Below are 14,737 nucleotides of genomic sequence, written 5' to 3' on the forward strand. Positions count from 1 at the left end.
AAGAGCTAAAGATCAAATTCTAGATACCACAATGGCTCAAGAGAGAAAACATAGCAATGAAGTTCTACCCAACAAGCTTAACAGAAATCTGTCCCACTTATCAGTTCTCTCAATAAATGTGAATGGCTTGAATTCCCCGCTCAAGAGACAGAGACTGGCCCAATGGATAAAGAAATACAAACCAAGTATCTGCTGTCTTCAGGAAACTCACCTAACCTGCAAAGATGCATTTAGACTGAAAATAAAAGGATGGAAATCGATATTTCAAGCAAACGGTAGCTAAAAGAAAGACTGGTGTGGCAGTCTTAATTTCCAATAACTTAGCTTTCAAACCAACAAAAGTAATAAAAGACAAAAATGGTTACTATATACTGGTTAAAGGCACAATTCAACAAGAAGACATGACTATACTCAATATATATGCACCAAACCTAGGTGCACCCAGATTCATAAAGCAAGCCCTACTTGATCTGAACCAAATGATAGATAACAATACTGTAATAGCTGGAGACTTTAACACCCCACTGACAGTACAGGACAGATCCTCTAAACAGAAAATAAACAAAGACATAATGGACTTAAATAGAATGCTAGAACAAATGGGCCTGACTGGCCGGGCGCGGTGGCTCACGCCTGTAATCCTAGCACTCTGGGAGGCTGAGGCGGGTGGATCGCTCGAGGTCAGGAGTTCGAGACCAGCCTGAGCAAGAGCGAGACCTCGTCTCTACTAAAAATAGAAAGAAATTATCTGGACAACTAAAAATATACATAGAAAAAATTAGCCGGGCATGGTGGCGCATACCTGTAGTCCCAGCTACTTGGGAGGCTGAGGCAGGAGGATCACTTAAGCCCAGGAGTCTGAGGTTGCTGTGAGCTAGGCTGACGCCACGGCACTCACTCTAGCCCGGGCAACAGAGTGAGACTCTGTCTCAAAAAAAAAAAAAAAATGGGCCTGACTGACAGCTACAGGAAATTCTACCCAAAGTCCACAGAATATACATTCTTCTCATCAGCTCATGGGACATTCTCTAAGACTGACCATGTCCTAGGACATAAAGTATGTCTTAAAAAATTCAAAAAAATAGAAATTATACCATGCATCTTCTCAGATCACAGTGGAATAAAAGTAACAATGATCACAAACAGAAACCCTCACTCTTACTCAAAGTCATGGAAGCTAAATAACTTTCTCCTGAATAATTTTTCTATAAAGGAAGAAATCAAGATGGAAATCAAAAGTTTCTTTGACTTAAATGACAATGGAGATACAACTTATCAAAATCTATGGGACGCAGCTAAAGCAGTCCTGAGAGGAAAATTCATATCCATAAATGCCTATATCAAAAAGATAGAAAACATGCAAACAGACAACCTAACGAATAGACTCAAACAGCTGGAGAAAGAAGAACAGAACGACCCCAAACCCAGCAGAAGGCAAGAAATTACTAAGATCAAATCAGAATTAAATGAAAAGGACAACAAAGAAACTATAAGGGAAATTAATAAAACAAAAAGTTGGTTCTTTGAAAAGATAAACAAAATAGACACACCTCTGGCTAGACTAACCAAGAGCACAAAAGTAAAATCTCTAATAACCTCCATTAGGAACGTGAAAGGAGAAATCACAACCGATGCTACAGAGATACAAGATATCATCTATGAATTCTACAAAAATCTTTATGCACACAAACTGGAGAATGCGGAGGAAATGGACAAATTTTTAGAAACACATAGTCTTCCCAGCTCAACCAGGAAGAAATAGAGTACCTGAACAGACCAATATCAAGAACTGAAATCGAAACAGCAATAAAAAACCTTCCCAAAAAGAAAAGCCCTGGTCCAGATGGATTCACACCTGAATTTTACCATACATACAAAGAAGAACTGGTGCCCATCCTACATAAACTATTCTCCAATATTGAGAAGGATGGAATTCTCCCCAACACGTTCTACCAAGCCAATATAACATTGATACCAAAACCAGGAAAGGATGCAACAAAAATAGAGAACTACAGACCAATTTCTCTCATGAATATAGATGCAAAAATTCTCAATAAAATACTAGCAAATTGAATCCAAGTGCTTATCAAAAAAATAATCCACCACGACCAAGTAGGCTTCATCCCAGAGATGCAGGGGTGGTTCAACATACGTAAATCTATAAATGTAATTCACCACATAAATAGAAGCAAAAACAAAAACCATATGATCCTCTCAATAGATGCAGAAAAAGCATTTGACAAAATTCAACACCCTTTTATGATAAGAACGCTTAACAAAATAGGCATTGATGGAACCTACCTAAAAATGATACAAGCCATATATGACAAACCCACAGCCAACATCATTCTGAATGGGGAAAAATTGAAAGCACTCCCACTTAGAACTGGAACCAGTTACTATTACAACAACCCAGTGAGGCTTATTTATTAAGCCCTTATAAAGATTATTATTATGTTTCTTGTTCCTAGCATAGTGACTGGGATATATTTGGTGCTTAATAATTGCTCAAATATTCAATTGATGGAAACTTCTCCTTCCATCCAAGATGGGGTAACATGAACCAGATTTACCCCCTCTGCCTGAAACAACCCTTCCCCCACAAAAAGACAAAATATATTTAAAAATAGTTTTCAAAACACAGGACATCAAAAAATGGACAGTGATTCCAAAGAGATGGAGACAAAAACAAGGTGAGCCCTTGCCACGGTTTACTATTGTTTTGATGCCATGGCACAGGGAGAGGAAACCCAGGAGAAGGCCAGCAAACTCTCCAAGGTGAAAACATAGAGGTGATGGTCCAAGGAGACCAAGGCAGCTAGAGTTCATATACAAAAAATGCCAGAGAGAAGAGAGCAACATAGAGTTACAGAGAGTAACTCAAAATTCATATCACTATATAAAGCACTCAAACTTATAGCACTATAGCCTATATTTGAAAAGAGGAAATATTTCAAATCAATAATCTCAGCTATCACCTAAAAAACTTAGAAAAGAGCAAAGTTAAAGTAAGCAAAAGGAAAAACAAATACCAAATCAGAAATCAATGAAAGAGAAAACAGAAAAATAATAGAGAAAACAATAAAAGCAAATGCTGGTTTTTTAAGATCATCGCTAGCCAGACTGATTAGCATAAAGGCATAAATTACAAATCTCAAGAATAAGTGAGTTAGGCCGGGCGCGGTGGCTCACGCCTGTAATCCTAGCACTCTGGGAGGCCGAGGCGGGTGGATTGCTCAAGGTCAGGAGTTCGAGACCAGCCTGAGCGAGACCCCGTCTCTACTAAAAATAGAAACACATTATATGGACACCTAAAAATCTATATAGAAAAAATTAGCCGGGCATAGTGGCGCATGCCTGTAGTCCCAGCTACTCGGGAGGCTGAGGCAGTAGGATCGCTTGAGCCCAGGAGTTTGAGGTTGCTGTGAGCTAAGCTAACGCCACGGCACTCACTCTAGCCTGGGCAACAAAGTGAGACTCTGTCTCAACAAAAAAAAAAAAAAAAAAAAAAAAAAAAAAAAAGAATAAGTGAGTTGACATCACTACGTATATTAATAAATAAGAAGGGAATGTTATGAAAAACTTTGTGCCATTAAATTCTACAACTTAGATGGAATGAACAAATTCCTTTAAAAAAATTGGGAATGATCACTTAAGAAAAGATAACTTGAATAGCCCTAAGTTTATTAAGGAAACGAAAATTGTATTAATATTTTAATAACCTCCCATGAGCAAACTCTAGGCCTAGATAGCTTCATTAGTGAATTCTACTGACTGTTTAAGGGAGAAATATTACAATTGCACATAAACTGTCACAAATGTATCTATGTCAAAACTTTTCAAACAGTATACATTAAACATATGCAATTTATTATATCTCAATAAAACGGCTTTAAAAATATTCAATTAATGGAAAAAGGGGGAGAAAGGAAAAACAGATCAGCCAGAGGCCAAAAAGAAGTAGAGATTGAGAGTAAAGTGAAAAGATAAATAACAGAATGAGATCAAAGAAAAATGACAGGAAGAAAGATAAGATAGGGCAAATGAGAAGTACAGAGGTGAATTCAAATTGGAAAAGAAACAGGACACTAAATCCAGAACAGGTGATTAGAAACAGCACAGAAACACACAGGACACAGTATAAAAGCTCTGGAACTATTTGAATATTCATTTACTCCCCTACTTAATGCTCAGTGATTACACAAGGTTATATGCTACTGCTTATTTGTTTCAATCAGAGCATAGGATCCACAGCACAAAGCTGACAGAACAGTTGGATGATAGTGTGTTTGCAAAGTGAATAAATGTACTCTATAAGAAATTCCCCTATTTCTTCCACAGCCTTATAATTTCTAAAGAACTACAGAAAGCACAAATATACTTCCTCAAATAATAACTGTTACCATTTTCCTAATTATCTAAGGAGAAATTTTCAAATACTTTCTAGGTTTTTAAAACCTTGAAGATGTATCATTGATCTTGCCAAAAAATATCTAAGTGAGAATCACAAAATTACACAGTTACAATAAAATAAAATCTCACTGCAAACAGAATACTCAAGATACCAAAGGCTTTAATGTAAAAGCTAGAAAAAGACTGCATTTTACACAAATATACTTGTGAAAAGCTTACCTGTATAGTCGCATTTCACTCAGTTTTATTGTTATCAAATCAATAATAGGTGGGGGATTGCTTTGGCTCTCTGTTACTATATGGAATGTATTTGTCATGGTAATTAGTCCAAAATCAACAACAAAAACATTTTCAGAAACTGGAGACTGTGGGATGACCACAACTGGGGCTTTGATATTAACATCCAATGCCAATCTGGAACTCCTTTGTGCCAGTTCTTTTACACCACTAGCAGCCATTCCTGCTGCCTGAACAGTTGCCTCAGCAAAGGCTTGTTTAGCTGCTTGAAAATTATCTATAAAAGCCTATAAAGATAACAATTATATTCCCAAGGTTATAATTAATAAATAAGACATTAAATACACATTGATGTTTATTATTTTACCTAAATAAAAAAAACTTTTACTTGGTACAGCATCATTTATTCAAAGTCTGTCTATGTTAAATATTAATTTTCTGTTGCAAAAATTAAGAAACACAAAGATATTGATAAAATAAAAATCTAGTCCCTGGAACAAAACAAAATAAGGATATTGGAATGTTTCATTGATATTTTGTTCCCTTAATGCTTCTCTTTGCCCAGTGGCTAAGCAATCATATTTCCCTACACAACTTCAGTGGCCAGAGAGCTTATTTATATTTCCAAGATTAAAGAAAAAAAATGAATAAAATGTTCCTTTAATAACTCTCAAATAAGTTTTCTAATTTCTGAATTCCAGAAAAAAATACTTCAATGACATAAAATTACCTACAGTTATACTTAACTTTCATGTTCAAAGAAAAAAATAACATTTTCAGTAATTTCTAAGTAAAGGCTATTACAAGAAGGCTCAGTGAGATGTTTTTTGATTATACAAAGAAATTAACAAGGAATACCTATTCATCTCTACATTTTTGTGTACAAAAATATTTTATGGCTATAGGAAGAAGTGCATGGTAGCCTCTATTTAAAAGAATACAAAAACAGCAACATTATTTAGAATCAACATGAAATTCTGAAATAACAAAAAAGGGCTCCACATTCCCAAATATATCAAAGTAAATACACAAACACCCTCCTTGCTTATAAGAATTGCCATAGTTGGCCTATTTATCTATTGCAGCCTTAGATTTATCTAGCTTATATACCAAAATTTAGATATAATAAAATATATAATTATAATAATATAACTTTATAATACATGATTTTATATAGCATCATTTTCACATAGGAATACCTATTAAATATATGCACATTATATATCATATATGTTATATATTAATTGAAATCTTCATTTTTATACATTGGCTTAAGTCTTTGTTTTTCCTGACTTCCAAATCTAATTAAAAAATATTGCATATACATATTTGATGTTTGTTTTGGTCTCACGTCATCATTAAGAATTCTTAAGTCAGGAAAAACAAAGATTTAAGCCAATGTTATATAAAATGAAGATTTCAATTAATATATAACATATATGATACATAATGTGCATATATTTAATAGGTATTCCTATGTGAAAATGATGCTATACAAAACCTTATATATATACACTACACATTTCAGCCATTATAAGTGGTATCCAGAAAATTTTAACAAGCAGGAGAAAAATATCAAGCAAGGAATTCTTATTATTCATCTATGTCTGACATACAGCAATTTCTAACTAGTATAAAATAAAAAATAATTTATTAAAATACTTACCAATATAGAATATAGAAATTTTGTGACAAAAACTACTTCAATGCAACCAACTGTTAAATTAACCTGAATGTCAACTACATTCATATCTGTGTATGCAGGACCAGCAGTTGCATCCACGTAAGAAACCACTTTAAAGCTGAAAACTTCTTTTCCAGTGATATAAACAGCCTTAACAAGAGAAAATTCAATTATCACAATCCATTTTTGAAATGATGTGCCTTCAGTACAAACTTAATGCAAAAGTTAACAAAACATACACATATATTTGGACAATCTTCCAGGTTATACAAGCCAGATACAAATGAGGTAACAATTCCGTTTTATTGGAATCTACACTGCAAAGTTTTTCAAATTGGTGGTGGCAGCTCCCTTTGTGGGTCATGAAATCAATTTAGCAGGTCTGGCCCAGCTTTTTTTTTTTTTAATGGAGAACAGAAGAAAAAAGAATATGCACTTTTTTTTTTTTTTTTTTGAGACAGAGTTTCACTCTGTCGTCCAGGCTGGAGTGCAGTTGTGTCATTGTAGCTCACTGCAACCTCAAACTCCTGGGCTCAAGCAATCCTCCTGCCTCAGCCTCCCAAGTAGCTAGGACTACAGGCACCTACCACCATACCAGCTAATTTTTCTTTTTTTTGGAGAGACAGGGTCTCACTCTTGTTCAGGCTGGTCTCAAACTCCTAACGTCAAACAATCCACCTGTCTTGGCCTCCCAGAGTGCTAGGATGAGCCAACGTATTCGGCCCAGAATATGCATTTTCATTTTGCATGTGTATTTTTATACTGAAGTGTATTTCCTGGTTCACTGACAAAAGTTTGAAAAACACTTTACACTACAACTTACTGAAATTTACTTCTCCTTGATTTGAGGTATGTGAATAGATTTTCCAGATTCTTCAAAGGAAATCTCCTACTATTTCTATACTTCTGTTCCTTATTAGTTCAAGAAGAGCCATCTTAACTGCCAACCAGAAATTACCTACAATGGTTTAAAACCTCAAGCTCTGCAATACCAGTTAAAAATGCTGGTGACCATTTTATGTAAAATGTTAAAAAAAATTACAGATGAACAGAGCACTAACTAACCTAACTTAGTTTATGAGTTTCTTCACTCTCCTGAATGCTAGAAGCAAGAACAGGGAACTGAAGAGCCATCAACGAACAAATGAATGCCAACCACATAACAAAGAATCCTCGGAAACCAAGGTATGTAGGACCTCTGAAGGTTGAGGTACAAGATGAGGCTGAAAAGAAGTCTTTAGTTCTGCCTCTGCTTACAATGTACAAAGATGGAGTGAGTGTCATTGCAAATCCTGTCAACAAGAAAAAGCCCAGATAAACTACAAACTCATAATTTTCTTAAAATCATTAGAAATCTGAGGTCACAGGACAACAAAGCACCCTAAAATCTAAGAAAAAACTTAGGTACCTTCAAGGAGAGACAGAAGCTAGGTAAGAATAATTCAGCTAAAACAACAAAGGTTGACTGTGGACTGATGTGAGATACAAATTCCCTGGGAACTTCAGACAAAAGAGGAGTTCACACTCAGTTGCAGGTACTTCATCAGCCTCTGCTGGGAGCTCATGAGAAAGAATAGGGGAAAAGGGGAAAACCAGAGAAAGTTTTCCTAGGTACAGAAAAAGAGGAGGAGGCTCTACTACAGAAAAGGCCCCAAAGCACTACCAGAATTATCCTCTTCTCAGAAGAAAAGCTTTAAGACACTAGGCGAAGGGTAATAAACCTTGTTCTCAGGTCACAGGTGAGGAGATACATCCTATGGAAAAAAATAAAAAAAAACTCTTTGTAGCTGGGGGAAGAACAAGAACCCTCCTAGGACCAGACCATTAGAGGTATCCTTCTGCTCGGGCAGAGAAAGATACGCAATCCCACATAGGAACCACCAGAGATACTAGTCAGACGTCATGGAAAGGAGGGACAGGATCACCAAGAATGCTCCATTTCTGAGACACAGAAAAACAGATGAGTACTGAAAATGGACCAGGACAACTGACAAGCCTACTCAAACCACTTCTGCTTCCCTTCTCTGAAATACTTACCTTCAAGTTCATAAGCTCTAAGGAACAAGCAGCAGGAGTATCCAACATCAAGGAAAAAGCCAAGAGAATAAAAAGAGAATTTTATGAGGCATGAAAATAGAGGAAAGGTCAAAGGCTGAGCCTGGTGCAGAATCTTAGCAACCCAGCCCTCACTCACCCTAAGCATAAGGTACACCTGAAGGAATCTGAAGCAGTAATGGTAGTGAAGGGAATCATATAAAATAAGAAAATTCAAACCAAGGTTGGCTCTCCACCAGACTGACTCAACTCCCAAGCTAACAGTTTAGCAGGAAAAAAAGGCATATCCATTTCCACACATAAATACTATTTACCTCAGTCCTTATTATCCTATACATGATGTCTGATATTCAGTCAATAACTATGAGATGCTCCGTAAGAGCAAAAGAAAAAAACCAAACAAATGATAAAGCAATCAAAAGAACCAGACTTTGCCTATAACACAGATGTTCAAACTATTAATCAGGGAATTTTAAATTACTATAATTAATATGGTAAAGGCTTCTAATGGAAAAGGTAGAAAACATGCACAGATAATGAATATCAGCAGAGAAATGGAATAGAATCAAAGGGAAATATTAAAGATTTTAAGACATGGTAACAGAGATGAAGAGTATCTTCAGTGGGTTCATCAGCACATTCAATAGAGCCAAGGATAAAACCAGTGAATTTGGAAATCAGTTAAAAGAAATTATCCCAACTGAAATGCATTAAGAAAAGAATAAGAAAAAAGTTGAAGGTTGTGGGACAACATCTAAACAGGAATCTATCTAATATGAATTTTTGGAAACTAAGAGGAAGAGGGAGGAGGTGGAGGAAGAGAACGAGAGCGATGCGGGGGGAAGATGGGGAGGAAACAGAGGGAGACAGAGACAGAAGAAATATTTGAAAAGTTAATGAAAAATAATGAAAGACAGATACATCCAAGTAGCTCAGAAAAGCCCAAATAGGATAAATATCAAAACATAATTACACACACCTAGACACACAATATACAAATCCTGAAGCCATTCAGAAAAGACGATGAATTACATACAGAGGAACAAAGATAAGACATATAACAGAATTTTCATCAAAACTATGTATAACAAAGTACAATGGAGTCACTTTTTTTTTTTTTTTTTTTTTGAGACAGAGTCTCACTCTGTTGCCCAGGCTAGAGTGAGTGCCGTGGCGTCAGCCTAGCTCACAGCAACCTCAAACTCCTGAGCTCAAGCGATCCTCCTGTCTCAGCCTCCCGAGTAGCTGGGACTACAGGCATGCGCCACCATGCCCGGCTAATTTTTTCTATATATATTTTTAGCTGTCCATATAATTTCTTTCTATTTTTAGTAGAGGTGGGGTCTCGCTCTTGCTCAGGCTGGTCTCGAACTCCTGAGCTCAAACGATCCGCCCACCTCGGCCTCCCAGAGTGCTAGGATTACAGGCGTGAGCCACCGCGCCCGGCCTGGAGTCACTTTTTTAACAGTTTGAAAGGTGGGGAGGTGGGGTAGGGACTACCAACCGAGAATTCTATATCCAGCAAAAGTATCACTCAGAAAATTAGGGTAAAATAAATGATTTTTTCCAGCTCCCTTCTCATCTCTGCTCAAAAAGCTGAGAGGATTCATTACCAACAGACTTGCATTATAAGAAATGAGAAAGTCCCTCAGATAGAAATACAGACAGAAACTACATGATGAAATGAGTTCCAGAAATTGTTACAATGAAGAGAAACATAAAACTTCTTTAGAAAATTAATTGCTGTAAAGAAAACTGACTAAACCAAAATCAGTAGGTATGTATTGTAGGTTTTCAACATGTATAAAAATAAAGCATAAGGCAATAATATCAAGAAAGAAGGAAATAGGAATTGGAAGTATAGTATTGTAAGATTCTTACACTGTATGTAAAACAGTAAAATATTATTGGAATATAGACTGTGATTAAAGATATATATTGTAAACTCAAAGGAAACCATAAAATGAGTCATAAGTATTAATAATTCAAAATCAGGCAAAAAGGGGAGTACAAAGAATAGAATGAACAAAACAACTAGATAACAGAAAACAACCAGAGAGGTATCAGATTATAATCCAAGCATAAAAATAACTGTTTTTTTTTTTTTAAATGGTCCAAACACAAATTAAAAGTCAAGAGATTGTCAGACTGGATAAAAATGCAAGATCTAAATATATACTGCCTACAAGAAACGCACTTTAAATAGTAAGACATAGATTAAAAGTTAAATAAGTAACACATAAAAGTTAAAGGATAGAAAAAGACATACCGTGTAAACAAACATTGGTCATAGAAACCTAGAGTGGCTATTTTACCAACAAAGTAGACTTCAGAACAAGGACAATTACCAAAGAGAAAAAGGTACATTCCATAATCACAAAGGGGTTAACTCAACCAAGAAGATATAAAAATTTATGTGAAAGCACAAAAGTCAAGAACAGTCATAGCATTATAGAAGAGAAGCAAGGTGGAAGATTAATTATAGAGCTTAAGAATTAAACTTAATAATTATATCAGTATGGAATTGAGAGTCAGTGTAAAATGGTTACAAGTACAGTCATCCCTCAGTATCCAAGAGGGGTTGGTTCCAGGACCTACTTGGATACCAAAATCTGTGGATGCTCGAGGCCCTTGTATAAAATTGTGTAGTAAGCACATCCTCCTGTATATTTTAAATAATCTCTAGATTACCTATAGTACCTAGTACAAGGTAAATGCTATGTAAATAGTTATACTGTATTTTTAAATTTGTATTATTTTTATTGTTGTATTATTATTTTTCATTTTTTCCTCAAATATTTCTATCCAAGGTTGGTTGAATCCCCTTGCGTGGGACCATGGAAATGGAATGCCAACTGTATAAAGAGCCTCAATGGTTCTTAACATCTAGCTGTCAGATAAAGCTCTACTAGCTGTGTGATTTCTAGAAGTTAACATGCTTCAGTTTCTTTCCAGTAAAACCAAAAAATGAGGTTCTGATCTCAATGGGTTTTGTGACAAATAAGTTAAATAATAGCTATTTCAATAAATACTATTAATAAAAAATTCAGTGTCATATGGAAAAAAACGAAATTGAATGAACTGAATCCCAGCCCCAAACACATACAAAAAATATTTTTACTGGTGAATTCTATCAAATGTTTAAGGAAGAAATAATACAAATTCTGCAACAATTTTTCAGAAAATAAGAGAAAGCATTTCCAAACTCATTTTATGAAGCCAGTATTAGTCTAATAACAAAGCCAGAAAAGTACAGAATATTTAGAAACACTTGTGTACCTAACACACCAAATAACAAGTGTTATAAACTAGATTTTTTAAAAACCTTCACTTTCAAAACATTTTTCCATAAAAAAGATGTAAAAAGCTAACTTACTATTACATCTTATTTTATGAGACGGCCAGGTCAGCTAGAATCCGTTTTACCGTATGGCTTACACAAATAACAGTATTTGTATATGGCGCTACAGTAAATGACGCATACTTCTCCAGGACAGAGTCAAATGGTCTGAGGGCTCCAACCTTCAAAGTTGAGGGGCTCAATGTATCAGTATACCTAAAACCTATTCGTGGCACAATCTTGTATATCCTGGCACAAAGATTATGAAGTTCTGATATAAGGCAAAAAGCTTATGTCTCTGTGGTTCTTTGACATGTGGAGAGTTACTAAATAAGGTGGTTTGTTTAAAAACCACGTACATTGGAATCAAGTCAAAAAACAGGGGAAGAGAAATTGGAATGGGGCAAGAAGACAGACCTGAGACAGAGATTTTTCCTTTTGTAGCTTTGTGTAAATAGAATTTTTAACCTTGTAGATATATTAAAAATAAAATTACAGAGAAAAAAATCAATAGGTTGGGTTATAGTATCAGTTCTGTCACTACCTACTTGTATGACTTTTAGTAGACACCTTTATTTCTGTGAGCTTTACTTTCTAGATAGGGAAAATAAAATGGATAATCTACTACTTAAATGCTCTAATACTATGATTTTTAAAGTAAAAGTAACAGAAGAAAATAAAACCATTCTGGAAATTTTCTTGTTCCTTATTCCTATGAGCCATGCCCCTTTGATGTTTTCAAACTCTTTTTATCTCACATTAAATAAGCCATAAGAAGAAGATATAAGAAATAAGGATTTTTTTTAAACATTAAAATCAGGTCATCACTATGTCATCAGTATTATTGGCTAAGTCTATTTATCTATTTCTTTCTTTCCTACCATATTCCAAATGCTAACTTCCTGACTCAACATGTACTTCAGCTTCTCCTGATCCTGCTGATATTCTCTTCACTCTCTTAAATATACCATCCTACCTAGATGCCTCATTATTCAGAATTACCTGGCCAACTCCACAACAGTAAGGAATCTTACTGGCATACACTCAGTAACAAATTACCTGCCCTTCAACCACTAACCACTTCAAATGACTCTCTTAGGATTATAACAGCTATACTAGTAAATCATTCATGAAAATAAACTTAAAAAAAAACTCACTATTTTTTTTTTTTTTTTTTGTTGAGACAGAGTCTCACTTTGTTGCCCAGGCTAGAGTGAGTGCCGTGGCGTCAGCTTAGCTCACAGCAACCTCAGACTCCTTGGCTTAAGTGATCCTACTGCCTCAGCCTCCCGAGTAGCTGGGACTACAGGCATGCGCCACCATGCCCGGCTAATTTTTTCTATATAGATTTTTAGTTGTCCATATAATGTCTTTCTATTTTTAGTAGAGACGGGGTCTTGCTCAGGCTGGTCTCGAACTCCTGACCTTGAGCGATCCACCCGCCTCGGCCTCCCAGAGTGCTAGGATTACAGGCGTGAGCCACCGCGCCCGGCCAAAAACTCACTATTGAATTAGATTTCAGATCCTTTGATGTATCTGAAATGTATTACAAGGTTCAGAGTACTTGAAAAGAACAAAAAGACAAATAGTGAAAAAGGTATTTATTTACCAAGCCCCCTCCCAAAACTGCTCCAGGAGCATTACCTATACTTATCTCATTTATGTAATACTACAATCCTCATTTTACAAATAAAGAAACATAATTCAAGATTAGGAAACTTGCTAATGGTCACACAGCTATTAAGGAGCAGAGCTAAGACTTCAATTATGCCTGACTTCAAAACCCCTGGACGTAATAAGCCACATTGTTAAATTCCAACAACTGTCTCTCTAATTGATATCTATGACCACTCTTAAAAGACAATTATATTTAATGCTGTATTAATACTATTACTTAATAAAAACAAGTTCTTACCTTTTTGTATACAGCTGTTTTATCAGAATCCAAAACAATTATATTCCTTAGCTTTGCATTTATTTCAGTTACTGAAGGTTTCATAATTATTTCAGAATCAAGTCCTAAGGGAACAAAAGGATGACTAATTGCCTTTTCTTTCATTTAATAGTTCTAAATTTATTTTTTATAAAATTGTATTACCTTCGATCTTAATTTCAGAAATTTTACGTTTCTGATCTTGAATAAAGATCTGTAAACATGATAATTCTGCTAAAATCTGCAAGGTAATAATATCTTCATTTGTGGATAGTTTAAAAGCTGCAAAAAAAGGTCATATTGTAAAACATAAGGAAGAACTTTTCGTAGTTACCTCACTATACATACAAAGTAACTGAAATACCACCACAAGTAGTAATATTAGAGAAACCCTGATCTGCAATTCAGTTGAAAGCAAGGTATGATATTCCTTACTTAGATGGGAATTCTAAAAAAAAAAAAAAAAAAAAAAAAATCAAATCTAATGAAAACAAAAGCAAATAAAGACAAAATACTATTTCTAGAGGAGACTAAACATTTGAAACCAAGAAACTGTAGCTATAAATTCCTAAATCTTTTGAAGCTCAATGATTATTAGGCAATACTTGTCGTTATCAAAATTTTAACTTTTCATTGCTTAAAAAGTACTATATTCTGATTAAAACATATGCTCTGATATTACTCAAAATTTAGTCAAATTTTTAGTCACATTTTTCTAATCTAAAATAATCATGCTATTACATGCATAATTTTTTCTTTGTGGTCAGAACCTTTTATTTATTTATTACCTTTTTATTTCAGCATATTACGGGCATACAAATGTTTAGGTTACATATATTGCCTTTTCCCCACCCAAGTCAGAGCTATAAGCATGTTCATCCCCCAGACAGTGTGCACTGCACCCATTAGGTGTGAATACATGCTAATGCATTTTAATCTAAATCAAATGCTGTATGATCTTCAACTAAAACTAATTATTACATATAATAAACAAAGCCACATTTTCTTCAGCAGTAATCAATTTCCTTTACCATTATTTTCTAAAATTAACCTGCTATATAATGAATCCTTCCAG

At 35.0% G+C, this 14,737-nt stretch overlaps 1 protein-coding gene across 4 annotated transcripts in view; it reads right to left on the reverse strand.

The window, feature by feature from the left end:
* VPS13A (vacuolar protein sorting 13 homolog A) overlaps nt 1-14,737 on the reverse strand; it is a 227,052-nt gene that overhangs the window by 120,898 nt on the left and 91,417 nt on the right. For 3 of the 4 annotated variants that reach the window (XM_069476372.1, XM_069476375.1, XM_069476376.1), the window contains exons 30-33: nt 13,828-13,944; nt 13,645-13,748; nt 6,317-6,484; nt 4,633-4,937 (exon numbers count right to left, since the gene is read on the reverse strand). In XM_069476372.1, the coding sequence (XP_069332473.1) occupies nt 4,633-4,937; nt 6,317-6,484; nt 13,645-13,748; nt 13,828-13,944 (694 nt within the window). The remainder of the gene's footprint in view (nt 1-4,632; nt 4,938-6,316; nt 6,485-13,644; nt 13,749-13,827; nt 13,945-14,737) is intronic. The other variant, XM_069476374.1, reaches the window with a different exon arrangement.

This window comes from Eulemur rufifrons, chromosome 7 (genome assembly GCF_041146395.1).
Source record: "Eulemur rufifrons isolate Redbay chromosome 7, OSU_ERuf_1, whole genome shotgun sequence".
NCBI classification, from domain to species: Eukaryota; Metazoa; Chordata; class Mammalia; order Primates; family Lemuridae; genus Eulemur; species Eulemur rufifrons.